At 38.6% G+C, this 17,464-nt stretch overlaps 1 protein-coding gene across 1 annotated transcript; it reads right to left on the bottom strand.

The window, feature by feature from the left end:
* Positions 1–15,200: 15,200 nt before the first annotated feature.
* Positions 15,201–16,251, bottom strand: LOC116747021 (melanoma-associated antigen B5-like). Its single transcript, XM_032618863.1, is given in 2 exon segments — positions 15,201–16,182; positions 16,184–16,251. Coding segments are annotated over 2 exon segments (1,050 nt in total).
* Positions 16,252–17,464: the final 1,213 nt, after the last annotated feature.

The raw sequence follows: 17,464 nt of genomic DNA, 5'->3' as shown, positions 1-17,464 counted from the left end.
TGGTTATATTTTCTTAAACATTCATTACAAAATATTTGGCCACACTTGATTTCTGCTCTGTGGCAACATGTTTCTAGTAGGTGTGCTTCATATGTTAATTAATGGTGATACTCTTTTTTTTTTTTTACATTTTTATTAATGGTGATACTCTTGATCTCATTTTTTTTTACATTTTTATTAATAGTGATACTCTTGATCTCATATTTTATAGTGTTTTTATAAAACTGCTGTATTAGTTTGCTTTTAAAATCTCTCATTAACATTGTTATCCCAGAAATTGTCAATAATAAGAAGATTCATACTTTTAGTTAGTCTTACTTGTCCTTTTTGTTTGGGTAGTCAGAAAAAAGTATTGAAATTTTGATAGCCTTCATCTTAGTTCAGTCTTTTTTTTTTTTTGGCCGTGCCGTGGGGCATGCGGGATCTTAGTTCCTTCACCAGGGATCAAACCTGTGCCTGGTGCAGTGGAAGCACAGAGTCTTAACCACTGGACCACCAAGGAAGTCCCTTAGTTCAGTTTTTCAATTGCAAAGTTTGGACAAAGTAGTTTACGTGCCTATTTTTCGCACTTTTTGGATTTTAATGTCTTAATTTAGTATTTAGTATTTTAGATGTCACAGATGTCTAACCACCTGTACAATTTAGAGAGTAATTAGTAATTAAATACTATTTTCAATAACGGTAATAAAGTTTGCAAAACAGTAAAACAAAATGATCAAAATGAGCTATCTGAAGAAATGTGTGTTTTAAATAAATACACTTTTATAGGGGAGTAAAGATAATTTTTCCTCTGTTCTTCTAGGTTCTTGGCTGAGACCACCCCCCTAGAATAAAAAGACAGGTTAACAGGAAAAAAACACAGGAGTTTAACAACATGTATACCTCCTCTATACATGGGAGATACTCCAGAAAACTGAGTAACTCCCAGTTATGGCCTGAGCCACCACCTTAAAGATCATCTCCAGCTAAAGACAAAAGAAGATGTTACAGGGGAGGCCAGTTATGGGAGGTTACTAGGCAAAACACAGTGTACAAAGGGAAGGTTGTCATGCAGATATAAGTTGTTGTCTTCTCCATTATTAAGAGTTTCTGGAGATTTAGAATCATCTTCTTCCTGGTATAGAGAGGGAGACACCCTTACAAATGGAGATTTCCCTTATAAATGTAAATGTTTCTTAAACTTCTAAAGAGTAACTTCTTGGTTTTCAGAGCTTCTTCTGTGTCTGCAGTTCTTAAAAATAATCATCTCAAAATAATCCTTATGCCAAAGAGACATATTTTGGGGTGGTAAATTCTGCTACCTTTCATTTTAAGAGTAAAATAAAGTAACATCCATCAGCAGAAACCTCTTGAGCATTTCAGAACTAGATTCTCTAAACCAAGAATTGGAATTGATATAAATAGCCATTACTTTTATCTCACACTGAGAGATTATTTAACTTCAGTTTTGTAATGTCAACACAGACCTCACAGTCCAGAGCTATAACTTCAAACGATTTGAGAGGAGGGAGAAGAGGAGAGCCAAGCTCTCCTCTTAACTTCTTGAATGAGTTTTTGTCATTATCCATACAGCCTTATTTTGTAGAATACAAGTCAAAGAGGGGATTTGAAATGTATCCACTTTTTAGTACCTTTATGGTCCTTTTCACTTCTCACATTCTATGGATCTCTATTGTGAAAATTTAAAGGTATTCATTTGCTCTACACAGTATTTTTCCTATTATCTGGCTTGTGATGTAATGATTAACTTGATATTCTGGTTGAAAGAATTAACATAAACCTCATACAGGAATAACTCATTTCCAAGAGAATGTGATTCAGTACAATAATGCCAACTATAATTGAATGTGTAATGCTGTTAATCAATTGAGTTGCTTATTTTCGAGCACTTATATTGGTAATGTGCTTGATGCTGAACAGAATACTCAAAGGTATCTTTCAAAAGGGAATTTATATCATTCAGTATCCTTTGATTGTTCAAATAAAGTATCAGCATATTAAGGTCCACTAGGACCATTGTCAATTATTGTTCAGAATAATGGAATTCTAATTTTTGATATTTCTGTTATTTTCACAATGTCCTAGCAAAGTCAGTACAAAATGAAAGAACATAAATCATCCTTTTCTTTACTATTTTAGCCATTTAATGCTTTTTACTTTCAGGCTACATAATCAGATTAAAATTTATTTTTATTCAAGTGTAGTCGATTTACACTGTTATGCTAATCTCTTCTGTGTAGGAAAGTGACTCATTTATACACACATATATATTCTTCTTTATATTCTTTTCCTTTATGGTATATCACAGGATATTGAATATAGTTCCCTGTGCTATATAGTAGGACCTTCTTATTTATCCATTCTAAATGTAATAGTTTGCATCTACCAACCCCAAACTCCCAGTCTATCCCTCTCCCTCCCCCGACTTGGCAACCACAAGTATGTTCTCTATGTTTATGAGTCTGTTTGTTTTGTAGATAGGCTCATTTTTGTCATATTTTAGATTCCACATATAAGTGATTTGTCTTTTTCTGACTTACTTCACTTAGTATGATAATCCATGTTGCTGCAAATGGCATTATTTCATTCTTTTTATGGCTGAGTAGTATTCCATTGTATATATGTGCCACATCTTCTTTATCCATTCCTCTGTCGATGAACATTTAGGTTGTTTCCATGTTTTGGCTATTGTTAATAATGCTGCTATGAACACAGGGGTGCATGTATCTTTTTGAATTTTACTTTTGTGCAGGTATATTCCCAGGAGTGGGATTGCTGGATCATATGGTAATTGTATTTTTAGCTTTCTGAGGAATCTCCATACTGTTTTCCATAGTGACTGTACCAACTTACATTCCCACCAGCAGTGTAGGAGGGTTCCCTTTTCTCCAAGCCCTCTCCAGCATTTGCTATTTGTAGACTTTTTTGTTCTGTTTTGTTTCCTTTTTCTTTTTTAATTTCCTCATTGTGATGAGAACTCTTAGGATTTACTCTTTCTTTAATATTTATTTATTTGGCTGTGCTGGCTCTTAGCTGCAGCATGTGGGATCTTTATTGCCGCATGCGGGATCTTCGTTGAGGCATGTGGGATCTTTTTGTTTTTCTTAACATCTTTATTGGAGTATAATTGCTTTACAATGGTGTGTTAGTTTCTGCTTTATAACAAAGTGAATCAGTTATACATATACATATGTTCCCATATCTCTTCCCTCTTGCGTCTCCCTCCCTCCCACCCTCCCTATCCCACCCCTCCAGGAGGTCCCAAAGCACTGAGCTGATCTCCCTGTGCTATGCAGCTGCTACCCACTAGCTATCTATTTTATGTTTGGTAGTGTATATATGTCCATGCCACGCTCTCACTTTGTCCCAGCTTACCCTTCCCCCTCCCCATATCCTCAAGTCCATTCCCTAGTAGGTCTGCATCTTTATTCCCATCTTGCCCCTAGGTTCTTCATGACCTTTTTTTTTTTAAGGTTCCATATATATGTGTTAGCAGATGGTATTTCTTTTTCTCTTTCTGACTTACTTCACTCTGTATGACAGTCTCTGGGTCCATCCACTGTGCTACAAATACCTCAGTTTCGTTCCTTTTTATGGCTGAGTAATATTCCATTGTATATATGTGCCACATCATCTTTATCCATTCATCTGTTGATGGACACTTAGGTTGCTTCCATGTCCTCGCTATCGTAAATAGAGCTGCAATGAACATTCTGGTACATGACTCTTTTAGTTGCTGCATGTAGGATCTTTAGTTGCAGCATGCGAACTCTTAGTTGCGGCATGCATGTGGGATCTAGTTCCCTGAGCAGATATCGAACCCAGGCCCCCTGCATTGGGAGTTCAGAGTCTTAACCACTGGGCCACCAGGGAAGTCCCTGTAGACTTTTTTTAAAAAATAAATTTATTTATTTTATTTATTTATTTTTGGCTGTGTTGGGTCTTCATTGCTGCTCACAAGCTTTCTCTAGTTGCGACGAGCAGGCGCTACTCTTCGTTGCAGTGCATGGGCTTCTCACTGCAGTGGCTTCTCGTTGCGGAGCACAAGCTCTAGGTGCGTGGGCTTCAGTAGTTGTGACACATGGGCTCAGTAGTTGTGGCTCGCGGGCTTAGTTGCTCCATGGCATGTGGGATCTTCCTGGACCAGGGCTCAAACCCGTGTCCCCTGCATTAGCAGGTGGATTCTTAACCACTGTGCCACCAGAGAAGCCCCCCTGTAGACTTTTTAATGATGGTCATTCTGACTGGTGAAGTGGTACTCAGATTAAAATTTTAACTCAGTTATAGGTAAGTATAATCATTTTAATCTACATAAGTATAATTTGTGCTCTATGTTTGGTATGGCTTGACAAAATAATGTTATATAATGTGATACTTTCATTTTGTAAAGAATAGTGTGGCATATTATTTTAAAGATTTTGTTGAGTTAAGAAATTTACTTAGTTTCCTTCAATTTAAGAATCCCCCTCCCCTCACTATATATAAGAATTTATGCTGGACCAACAGCAAATCAAAAAATGGATATCTCTTATTTGCAAAATGAATAACTCCCCATTTGTAAAAACTAAAAAAGAAAGAGTATTTTGAGAGTTTGAAAGACTGTTTAATAAGTATGATCACATGACTGGCAGGCAAAGGAGGAAATTTTAGTTTCTGTTTTATGCATTGGTCCAAAAGCATTCTTTGTTTCTCTAGAAGAAATTTTATACACCATTGGACCATATCATGAAGTAGTCACATTTAATTGTTTTAAAAAATCTTGCTATAATGTGTGCTATCCCTATAATACTTAAATGCCAAACTTTTAAATTTTCCAAATATTGCCTCAAGATCAGTATTGTATTCATGGATAGCAGGTGCCTTGGACCCATGCCGTATTTTAGCACTATGATTTAAATTTCAGTTTCCACAAACTTTTCATGCAGTGAGAGAAGCAATTGTACGTATTAATTCTCATGGGCCTTCTGTCAGTAATCACTATATACATTCTTTGTAAGAATGGGTATTACTATTTTATTATCTGACATGGAGCCCAACATGCTGAAATAGTTTATATATTTCCGTTTTTTGAAATCATTATTTTAAAATATTCTAACAATTAACATGTGTGACATTGTGGATAGGTTACTTTATTTACATAACCTGTCCTTGGTCACACTGTAGGTGTATCTATAGCTTTCCAAGGAAAATTAATGATTTCATCATTCTTTAGGCTATGCAATTGTAGATCCATTTTATAATATTAATGTCATTACCAATTCTGTGTGATATTTTGCAAACCACTTAGCTATGCATTTAAATTGTGTCTGTATGAAAAAAAATTTGCCTCACTAATTCAGAAATGTTAAAAGTAATGGAAAAACTAACTCACAGAAAACAATTTATGATCTTAGGAAAAAATGTACTTAAAAAGTACTATATGATTTAACAGTATTGTTGAAGAAAGTACTTGTTTTTAAACAATTTTTAGCTTTTAAAGGGTTAATTCATTGAGACCAGAATGCTGAGAAAACTAAAAATTAATCATTAAAGTCTTTACTATTAAGTTGTTTAACATCCTATTATATATACCCAATGATATTCAGCAACTTTTTTTTTCTTGAGCCAGTAGTATATAAGCCTTTCACCATTCTCACTTCAAACATGCAGAAGAAAATGTTTATATTATAAAAAACACTTCACAATCATAGAACTTAAGATTGTTTCACCTTAAAAATAGGGGAATGGAGTAAATTCCGTGAAAATGGTGGAGTAGAGAATTCCAGAACACTATTCTGAAACAAAAACATCTAATAAACTGGCAAAAACTGTCAGAATAAACTTTATTAAAACTCTAAAAATTAATCATAGTTTTACAACAACTGAGGAGACTACTTAATTTAAAAAGGGAGCTGACTTAGACTGGAAGAATTAATATTGTTTTAATGGCCATACTACCTAAAGCAATCTATAGATTTAATGTGATCTCTATCAAATTACCCTTGACATTTTTCACAGAACTAGAACAAATAATCCTAAAATTTATATGGAACCATAAAAGACCCAGAATTGCCAAAGCAATCCTTAGGAAAGAGAATAAAGCAGGACACATAACCCTCCCAGGCTTCAGACAGTACTGCAAAGCTACAGTAATCAAAACAGTGTGGTATTGGTACAAAAACAGATATATGGATCAATGGAAGAGAACAGAGAGCCCAGAAATGAACCCACCCACCTATGTCAATTAATCTTCGACAAAAGAGGCAAGAATATACTATGGAGAAAAGACAGTCTCTTCAGTGAGTGGTGTTGGGAAAGCTGGACAGCTGCATGTAAATCAATGAAATTAGAACACACCCCCATACCATACCCAAAAATAAATTCAAAATGGCTTAATGACTTAAAGATAAGATATGACACCATAAGACTCCTAGAAGAGAACATAGGCAAAACATTCTGTGACATAGTCGTACCAATGTTTTCTTAGGTCAGTCTCCCAAGGCAATAGAAATAAAAGGAAAACTAAACAAATGGAACCTAATCAAACTTAGATGCTTTTGCACAGCAAAGGAAACGATAAACAAAACAAAAAGACAACATACGGACTTGGAGAAAATATTTGCAAATAATGCAACCAACAAAGGCTTAATTTCCAAAATATACATACAGCTCATACAATTCAATAACATAAAACCAAAAAACCCAATCAGAAAATGGGCAGAAGACCTAAATAGACATTTCTCCAAAGAAGACATACAGATGACCAATAGGCACATGAAAAGATGCTCAACATTGCTAATTATTAGAGAAATGCAAATCAAAACTACAATGAGGTACCACCTCACAGCAGTCAGAATGGCCACCATTAAAGAGTCTACAAATAACAGATGCTGGAGAGGGTGTGGAGAAAACGGAACTCTCCTACATTGTTGGTGGGAATGTGAATTGGTGCAGCCACATGGAAAACAGTATGGAGGTTCCTTAAAAAACTAAAAATAGAGTTGCCATATGATCTAGCAATCCCACTCCTGGGCATATATCCAGGGAAAACTCTAATTCAAAAAGGTACATGCACCCCGATGGTTATAGCAGCACTATTCACAATAGCCAAGACATGGAAACAACCTAAATGTCCATTGACAGGTGACTGGATAAAGAATATGTGGTACATATATACAATGGAATACTATTCAGCTGTAAAAAATGAAATAATGCCATTTGCAGCAACATGGATGCAACTAGAGATTATCATACTAAGTGAAATAAGTCAGAAAGAGAAAGACAAATACTATATGATATCACTTATATGTGGAATCTAAAATATAACCCAAATGAACTTATTTACAAAACAGACCCACAGACATAGAAAACAAACTTATGGTTACCAAAGGGGAAAGGGGGGTGAGGGAGGGATAAATTAGGAGTTTGGGATTAGCAGATACAAACTACTATATATAAAATAGATAAACAACAAGGTCCTACTGTATAGCACAGAGAACTATATTCAGTATCCTGTAATAAACCATAATGGAAAAGAATATGAAAAAGAATATATATATATGTATAACTGCATCCTTTTGCTGTACACCAGGAAGTACAACATTGTACAACATTGTAAATCAACTATACTTCAATTTAAAAAATTGACCAGGAAAAAGAAAAGGCAAGGGAGCTGAATCTTGATAAGAGAACTTCATGGAATTTTCACCTACCTCTTACCTGGCTCCTCCAATGAGTACTGGCCTTAAGGAAGGGAGCCAGCTTTCCAGATATGGGTTCCTCATGCTAGAGAGAGCAAAACGGACCTGTTCTCAGGAAATTGTGGTTGTTTTGGCCTATCTAATGGCTCCCTGAAGGATGAGTTCAAAGGACTCCTTTTATTTCTCTAAACTCTAAACTTTCCCAGGGAGAAGGCATTTTTCTGTGCACTGTTTGTCAAAAACATTTAAAGATAAGCCACTGATGCCTGAAGGATAACAGTTGGAACAAGTCTTAGGCAAACCAAAAAGCATGGGAAGAAAGGTTAAAGAGTGAGATGCTTTGGGGGAAAGGAGCTTTGAAAAGCTACCACATATTCCTGGGAATCTAGAAGATCATATGAATGCCCAGGACTAGTTAATGCTAAAAAATATACCTGAAAGGCCCTAATCTCTCACCTCAGGCTCACAGTTCGGCTCCGTGCAAGCAGAAGTATAGGCAAAGTTGTAAATTGCCCAACTGACTGTAGAAGGCATGCTCCAACACAAACATATAGAGCCCATCTGCAAAGAATGGAGGTGTTTTATATTTTTTATTCCAGGCATTAAGGAAATCTCTGTCAAATCACTAGCTGACCAATAACCTAATTGAACAGAGATGTCAGTGACCACTCATTACAAAGAACACATATCTTAAAAAGTTCAGAAAATTAATGAAGCAAACAAACAGAAACCACAGCAAGAAGCAAAACTAAGCCATGAATGGGGGAAGAATCTGATTTCAAAGTTGACATAATATTCAAAATGTCTAGTTTTCAAAAAAAATGAGGTATGCAATGAAAAGTATGGAAAAAAGGAAATTAATAGAAACTGTACAGGAAGAAACCCGTACATTGAACTTACTAGACAAAGAACTTAAATCAACTATTTAAATATTATCAAAGAGATAAGGGAAACCAGGAACAAGGAACTGTGAGAATTATGTCTCCCCAAATAAAGAATATAAACCAAGATTTAGAAATTATTAAAATGAACAAAATAGAAATTCTGGAGTTGAGAAGTACAATAACAGAAATAAAAAATACACTAGAGGGATTCAGTAGGGGATCTGAGCAGGCCAAAGAAAGACTCAATAAACCTGAAGATAGGTCAATTGAGATTATATAATCTCAGGAACAGAAAGAACAAAATAAGAAAAATGAACAGTGCCTAAAAGACCTGTAGAACATCATCAATTATGAAAGCATACATATAATAGGAGTCTCAGAGGAGAGAAAGGGGCAGAAAGAATAACTGAAGAAATAATAAAGTTACAGTTTCCTGTCTGACATGTGAGGAGCTTAGAAGTCGTCATTCCATCCTAACAGCAAATAAAAAACTAAAAAATCAATAAATTTTGTTAGATCTGCCAGAGAGGTTAGACCACAGAGCAAACTGCTGCCCCTCTAATTGGAAAGCAGATAGGTCAATACAGAGGATCAGAACTTACCAGAGCAGAAACCTCCATGGGAACCGTGCCAGGGTAGGAAAACCTGAACTGTAATGGAAAAATTTCTTGGCAGCTCATTGTGGAAAAGTCTGAGAGTTAAAACCTCTCTACAGGGACTTCCCTGGTGGTGCAGTAGATAAGAATACACCTGCCAATGCAGGGGACACGGGTTGAAGCCCTGATCCGGGAAGATCCCACATGCCATGGAGCAACTAAGCCTGTGGCCACAACTACAGAGGCTGCGCTCTAGAGCCTGCGTGCCACAACTACTGAGCCCGAGTGCCGCAGCTACTGAAGCCCATGTGCCTAAAGCCCGTGCTCTGCAACAAGAGAAGCCACCGCAAGCAGAAGCTCATGCACTGAAACGAAGAGTAGCCCCCACTTGCCGCAACTACCCGCATGCAGCAACAAAGATCCAACGCAGCCAAAAATAAATACAATTAAATCTTAAAAAAAAAAAAACAAACCTCTCTACATTGTTGTGAATTTTACCTCCAGGAGCTCTACCAGATTGTCACAGTGAAGACTAGAAAAGAAATCCCTTTGGGTTTCCTGCAAAGGGAGGGAAAAGTAATCATTTGACATATGCCAGAGCATTCTTTTCGTAACAATGCCTCCCCTCAGAAGAAACTATATTATCAGACACTAATCTATTGGAGTTTTATCAGAGCCCAACTGATCTGGGAGAAATAAAATACCCAACTTTAGCCTTCTCTATCCTTCCATGTGGGACAAGGGAAATAAACAATTCCAGTTCCATGGAGCCATCCCGTCCAGTTTAAGAGGGGCGTGGCACTGAGAATCACTTGTGAACTTCGTAGCTAGTAGGTCAGAAGTACAGGTAGCAAACTGGGACTTGTGATTGGCATATGAAGTAGATTCAGTCATGTGGGACTGAATCTTTAACCTGGGGGATGTGATGCATTCTCCAGGTAGATAGTGTCAGAATTGAGTTAAATTTGTAGGGCAGCCAGTCACTGTCCACTGAGAATTGGAGAACTGCTTGGTAGTGTCAGAAAAACCCACACATCAAACTGGAGAAAATCAAAGATAAAGAGAAATTTTAAAAGAAGCCAGAGGAAAAACAACCTATCTGTAGAAGAGCAAAGATAAGAATTACATCTGACTATTCCTCAGAAACCACACAAACAAGGAAAGAGTGGAGTGAAATATTTAAAGTGTTGAGAGGAAAAATAGAGGATTTCTCTGTCCTGCAAAATTATCCTTCAAAAGTGAAGAACAAATTAAGACTTTCTCAGACAAACAAAAATTGAGGGAATTTGTTGCTAGTAGATTGACCTTGAAAGAAATAAAAGAGGTCCTTCACAAAGAAGGAAAATGATGTAGAATCCATATAAAGAGAAGAGAATTAGAGAAAGAATAAATGAGAGTGAAAGAAAACTTATATTTTTCTTATTCATAATTGATCTAACAGATATCAGTTCAAAACAATAATTACAACCATGTATTTGATGATTATGGCCTATGTATAAGTGAAATGAATAATAGAAATAATACAAGGGACAGGAGGGAAAAATTAGGAATACTTTGTGATTATAAGCTACTTACACTATCTGTAAAGTGATGTAGTGTTATTGCAAAGTGAACTTGGATTTGGTGTAAATGTATACTGAAAACTAGGGCAACCACTGAAAAGAAATTTTAAAAAATAATTGATACGATAAAGGATAGAAAATGGAATCACATAAAATGCTCAACTAATATTTTCCAGTTTCATTGAGGTATGAATGACAAACATACATTTAAGGTGTGAAATGTGATGTTTTGATATACATGTACATTGTGAAATGATTCCCCCAATAAAGTTAATTAACATAAAAATCACAAAAGGTGGAAAAAGTATAAAACAAAAATAAGAGAAAAAAGGGCAGCAAATAGAAAACAGTAACAAATATGGTAGATATTAACCCATTCACATCAATAATTACTTTGAATATCAGCAGTCTAAAAACACCAATTAAAAGGCAGAAAAAAAAAAAAAGGCAGAGATTTTCAGCGTGGATCAAAAAACAAATCCCAACTATATGTTGTTTAGAGAAAGAAACCCATTTTAAATACAAAGCTACACATAGATTAAAAGTAAAGGAATGAAGAGGGATATACCCTGCTAACATTAATCATAATAAAGTGGGAGTGGCTATATTGATTTCAGACAGAGCAGAGTTCAGGGCACAGAAAGTTATCAGGGATTAAGAAGGGAATTACATAATGATAAAGGTGTCAAATCTCTAAGAAGGCATAACAATCCTTAATGTGTATTTGCCTAATGAGAACATCAAAACGTGTGAGGCAAAAATTGATGGAACTGTAAGGAGAAATAGGTGAATCCAATATTATAGTTGGAGAATTCTGTGCCCCTCTATCAGAAATGGACAGAACCAGCAGGCAGAAAATCAGTAAGGACATAGTTGAACTCATCAACATCACTTATCAACTGGACATAAGTGACATCTATAGACTGCTTCATCCAACTGCAGAAGACACATACTTCTCAAGCTCACACGGAGCATTCACCAGTATAGACTACATTCTGGGCCATAAACTATATCTTCACAAATTTAAAAGACTAGAAATCACACAATTTCTGTCTCAGACAGTAATGGAATTAAACTAGAAATGAATAACAGATAACTGGAAAATCCCCAAACCATGGAGTTTAAACAAAACACTTCTAAACAACACATGAGTATAAGAAGAAATCTCAAGAGAAATTTGAAAAAAATATTTTGAACTAAATGAAATGAAAGTACAGCTTATCAAAAATTGTGCAGGTTTTTGTGTGGACATGAGATACAGGTGTAACAATTACTTTGCAAACTGTGTTCAAATGTAATGGAAAAGGGCCCAGAATACCTATCTTACCTCTGCCAATGGAGAGTTTCTTTCTAGTTTATCCAGGATTCAAAAGTCATTTTGCCCTCCAAGCTTAAGTCTCTCAACTCTGAGACACACCATGTGAAGAGCTGGCCCTTGTTCCTCACTCCCACTTAACTCCACATGACATAGCTAAAGTTAAACTTTAATCTGAAGAACTTGCAGTTTCCCAAATGGATGTACCTTGGAGCATTTAAACTGCGTTTATCTGGACCTCAACTCCCTCACTCTCTTTAGTTGTCTCTCTGGTTTACCATATATCTTACCATCTTCCTTGTAAGATTACTGCTGCTAGACACAAAGATCCTAGCATCCCCAGAAATAACACAATGTATTCCAAAGAGCAGATGCCCAATTAATGTTAAGGGAATAAATAAGCCAGGGAGCATATTATCTAATTTATTAAGATTTAATTTCTCCTAAATTCTTAAGCTAAACAAATCCAGGTATGTGTCATTTAATTTTTACTGAATAACAGACTAAAGATAAGGAAGAGATGAATTGGTAATCTTTTACTTTATTTTGCTCTATTTCTTGATGCCAACAATTTTACTACTGACTTATTTCACTTTTCTAAAGTAACACCTATTCCAATGCCATGTTACCCTATTCCAGATCAAAAATAAGAGTGAATGTTTCCCAATTTGATTCACAAAATATAAAAACTCCTTGCAAACTTGATACACAGCAGTAAATGTATAAACAAGTGATTCACAAACTTATACTCAGAAGCTATTTAAACCATCTATTAATAGAGACGACATTTGAAAAATAATGAAAAGAGAGACAAAGAGACAGAGATACAGAGAGACAATGAGAAAAAGAAATGAAAATCTCCAAATAACCACATAAACAGGAAAATAAAGATGATACACATCCATGGTGAAGGAAGTGATCTCCAGGGAGTTGGGATGCTCTAAGTCAGGGAGACAGCAGGGGATAGGGGCTGTCTGCTCCACTGAGAGCAGAGTGTAGCCCTTAGAGGAGCCGCAGAGAAGAGCTGGTCAGCAGGTCAGGTTCCAGAGTTGGAAGAAGGACACACTGGGGAAGTCCCGGGAGAAGGCTGCTGTAATGGTAGAAAGAACTGGAGCTGGACAAAATACCAGCTTCTAGACAGTTAGCTCTCAGTAAGATCCTAGGAAAATGAAACCCAGGGACAATCCCCAAATATTGATTTATTCTCATGTTTACTCTTCCCTTCAGTAGGCCTGCTTTTAGCACTTTGGCTACAAGTGCCTTTTTATTGCTTGAGATATTTTGGAATAGTGCAAAGAAAAGTGAATTAAGAGACAGGTCTGCCTCAGGCTGGGAGCAGTGTAACAGTGTGGCCTCTAGACAAATTCAGACCAGGGGTCTATTCCCAGCTCTGCTAATAACCAGTCTTGTGAACTTGAAAAAATTGTGAGTTCTTCATCTGCCAAGTTTGGTAAGCCCTATCTTATAAGACTGTTGCAATGTATGTACTATATATACCACATGGCAAGAGGACTAGCAAATATCACCCACTGTTTAAAGAATAGCAGTTATTAATATTATTTTGATCTCAGATTATCAAAATTCACCTCCCTTGGAATTTTTTTTAATCCAGAAAATTTCAAACAATATACAATATTCTTAAAAAAAGAACACTGAATCGACCAAAAATTCTCTCTAGTTGGTGAAACTAACGTTCCCAATTAGAGTGTTTATCATTTAATTCAGATGTGGAGTTGTTTTCCCCAGCTGGATGCAGCTCAAGCTCCTAGATTGGTGTCAAAGAACAAGTCCTACCATCCCTTCCAGGTGCCCTTCCATCCAAACCACCTCTGTTTTCATTCATTATACCCTCGTCTAAAAGCTATCCCTCACTTGAGAGTTTGCCAAACTATACTCAAGATAACCTAATTAAAATGCCTTTATAATGGAGCAGACTCTAGCTCTCTCAGTTTGGGGCAAAGAGTCTCAGCACAGTGGTTTCTTGGCGTCTCACCTAAGGGGACATCCCCGTTATTTTTCAGAAACTCCCTGGAGACAATGTGTGTAGAGCACCTAGTTTGCACAATCTGTGCTAGAACAAGAGCAAAGGACACCTTCCTTTCCTGCCCCAGGTGGAGATTTTTCTATGGTTTACCCACAATCCCAAAGTAACTTGTAGCAGCAGTTTTCCATTATAGACCGAATGTTTGTGTCCCCGCAAAATTCATATGTTGAAGCCCTAACCACCGCCCCCACCCCCACCCCGCCTCCATACGATGGTATTTGGAGGTGAAATCTTGGGGAAGTAATTAGGTTTAGATGAAGTCATGAGGACGGGGCACCCATGATGCAATTAGTGGTCTTAGAAGAAGAGCGAGAGAGACCAGAACTCACTCTCTCTGCCATGTGAGGACAGAGAGAAGGTTGCTGTCTGCAAGCCAGGAAGAGAGCTCTCACAAGGAATGTGAACTTCCCAACTTCCATAGAGAAAAATAAATGGCTGTTGTTTAAGCCACCCAGTCTGTGGTATTGTTATAGCAACCTGAGCAGACTAATAGAGGGTTTTTTCTGTCAACTCTGAAGCATACTGTTGGAGGGTTTGGCCTCTACTCACCACTTCCAGGACCTCAACTAGCCCACCACACAATGGAAATGAAAATTACATTCCACTGAGGACTTGCAGTTTCCTAAAGTCCCAAACTGCCTTGCTCAGGAAATTTACACTTAACTGCTATCATAAGGAACACCCTCTCCTCACCCATTCTTTTTACTTTACCTATAGGTCATAGAGAATATTCCAGTATCTTAATCATATGAGTGCAACTCACAGGCTCTAAAATTCTATGAGTAGAGGCTGGATTTTCTTTCTTAGCATCCCCGGTACTAACACTGAACCTTCCAAAGAGCAGATACTCAATGTTTGGTGAATAAAAGAGCCAGTAAACACAAGGTGTAATTTATTAAGATTTAATTTCTCTTTCTTGAAGAAGCTAAGAAACTCAGAGTATAAATCAATTATTTTTACAAAGCTAAAGATTAAAAGGAACAAGGAAAACTAAGATTGATCATGTTTTACTTTTTTTTCTATTCCATTATCCTAACTTTTACTGTGGGATTCTTTCACATTTCCAAGAATATAATCCCTATTGTGATGTTATATTTTCTTGTCTGGGGGATAAAAAACCTCAGACTTCAACAGGGGTGGGAAGATATTGCTGGGCATGGCCCTGGAAGGTGCACTGACTGGCAGTAGTGTCAGCCCTGGCTGCATCCATGGCTCTGGCTTTCTCTTCTTCATCTCGCGAAGCTTCTTTGTAATAAGATGGAAAGGCGCTGGGAACTGTGTCATTGACCTTTGCCAAAAATTCCAGGACTTTCACCTTGCTGGTTTCAGCGCGGGCTCTCGGGCCCCACAGGAACTCATAGCGCAGAGGATCACTGTTGGGCACCTGACGGTACTCCAGGTACTTCAGCCTCACTAAATCTTTGGTGATGAGCTTCCTGGGCTCCCCAGAGATGAAATGTTTCCTTCCAGCATACACTCGCATCATACTCAGGAATTTCCAGATGTCTTCCGCAGTGGCACAGTTGCCCTTCATGAAGATCATACCCAGGAGATTCATCAGGAGACCGGTCTTGGGTAACCCCCTTCCACCACGCACCCTCCCATTGTTGGGAAGTTTCAATTTGCTGACAAGATCATAGCAGTGACTGGTTGAGTCGACTTCCTTCACATCTACTGCAAAGACTATCTCAGTGCGCTCAGAGGCTCTCTTGAGAATCTCAGCAAATCGGTCGTGGTAGCTTTGGTGGACAATCTTCAGCATATCTTCCTTCATAATGGGCTGTTTCATTTTATACTTGTACAGAAGGAACTGCTGCTCCAACAACCCAGCTTTCCTGGTTAACAAGACAGTTCCCGAGCTCTCAGTGAAGGATGGGACCTCATAGGCGCTTGCCCTATCCTCATGTTGGCTGTTGGAAGCTTCATCAGATATCGTGTAAGAAATGCCTGCAGAAGTAGTGGTAGTTGGTGCTCTTTGAGGCTCCTGGGCAGTGCTACATGACCCAGCAGTAGGCAGACTTTGGGTAATGCCTCCACACTGAGGAGAGGAGGTGGTAGTGGACTCCTCTTCTGCTGCTGCTATGGCCTGGGCACCCCCACAACTCGGTCTCATCTCCGGCCTGGTGGCGTTCATCACCAGCATGGGCCTTACTCTTCTGACTCTGAGGCATGGTCAAGGACAGCAGGAAGGAGTATAGACAGGAGGTCAGAAGATGTGGACACCTGGAGGGAGGAGAATAAGATGCTATTAGCACCTTCAGTGGGGAGATTCCTCCCTGGCTTTAACCAAGGCCACCTCTGCAGGGTCCTTGAGGGCACTGCTCTAGGCCCCCTCAAGGCTTCTGTTTTGGTCACCCTGTCCCCTGAGAACCCTGTGGAGGATGTTAGAACCTTAGACTGCAGCCTGCCAGCCCTGCCTGGGGTGTACTGGAATAACAGCCGGGGCTGCCAGTCGGAAGCCTCTGTTGTGGGATGTGACAGTCTTCTCAGTTTACAGTCAGGATCATCGTGTCAACTGTTGGCAAGTCCAGGGCCCCCTCTATTCTGGTGCTTTGAAGTTGACACCTCAAACCAAATCCAACACTTCCCTGAGACCCCAGAGGAGGAAGTAAAGGGGTTCCTTATCCCCTCTCTCTGTCAGGGGTCACCCAACTGAGAGCTGTGTGGAGCCCTCTCTGTCATGGGCTGCTTGGGTGCTCAGTTGTCGTTCAGGATACTCACCTGTTCTCTAGGTAGTACCTGGTACACCTCCCTTCTGCTGACTGGTGGCTGCAATTCATACTAACTTTATACTCTTCTCTCTTACATTTGATGTAAATAAGTGAGGGTGATCCTCAGCCTGACAGCCCTGCCCTGAACCTTCAAGTTCTGAATGCAAAGGTGGGGTCTAGATTTTTTGTTATCTATTCAATGATTGGTGATCCCTTCAGTCTTTCCCTTCCTTTGACCCTTGGCATAGTCTGGGACTTCTCTCTTCCTGCCAGCGTCTCCTGAGACACGCCCCACCCCAGGAGGATATGAGGGTTCCCCCAGTTGCCAGTGGTCTCCAAGGCTGAGAATAGGAGATGGATTCTCTTACACCCTAGGTGTGGGTGTTCCCCCCAGACAACTAAACTACTGGAAAGATCTGGAAATCCTCCTACTGTGGGGGATAAACTATCCCTTATAAACAAAATCTCTCACCCCCCACCTCCCGCCTCCCCACCACCCTCAGCCTTCCTGCCTCCCACCCCCCACCCCCGGCCTCCCCCATCCCCCAATTCCCCACCTCCCTCCATCCCCCCACCCTCCCCTCCCCGTGATACCATAGGAGAAAATGAGTGTCAGTCATCACATCACCAGTTGAACAGACACCACAGGCTGCCAGCAGGGTGGGAATTCCCT

This window comes from Phocoena sinus, chromosome X, assembly GCF_008692025.1.
Source record: "Phocoena sinus isolate mPhoSin1 chromosome X, mPhoSin1.pri, whole genome shotgun sequence".
Taxonomy (NCBI): domain Eukaryota; kingdom Metazoa; phylum Chordata; class Mammalia; order Artiodactyla; family Phocoenidae; genus Phocoena; species Phocoena sinus.
Note: the sequence above shows the minus strand (reverse complement) of the source record. Positions and strands in the feature narration are given on the sequence as shown.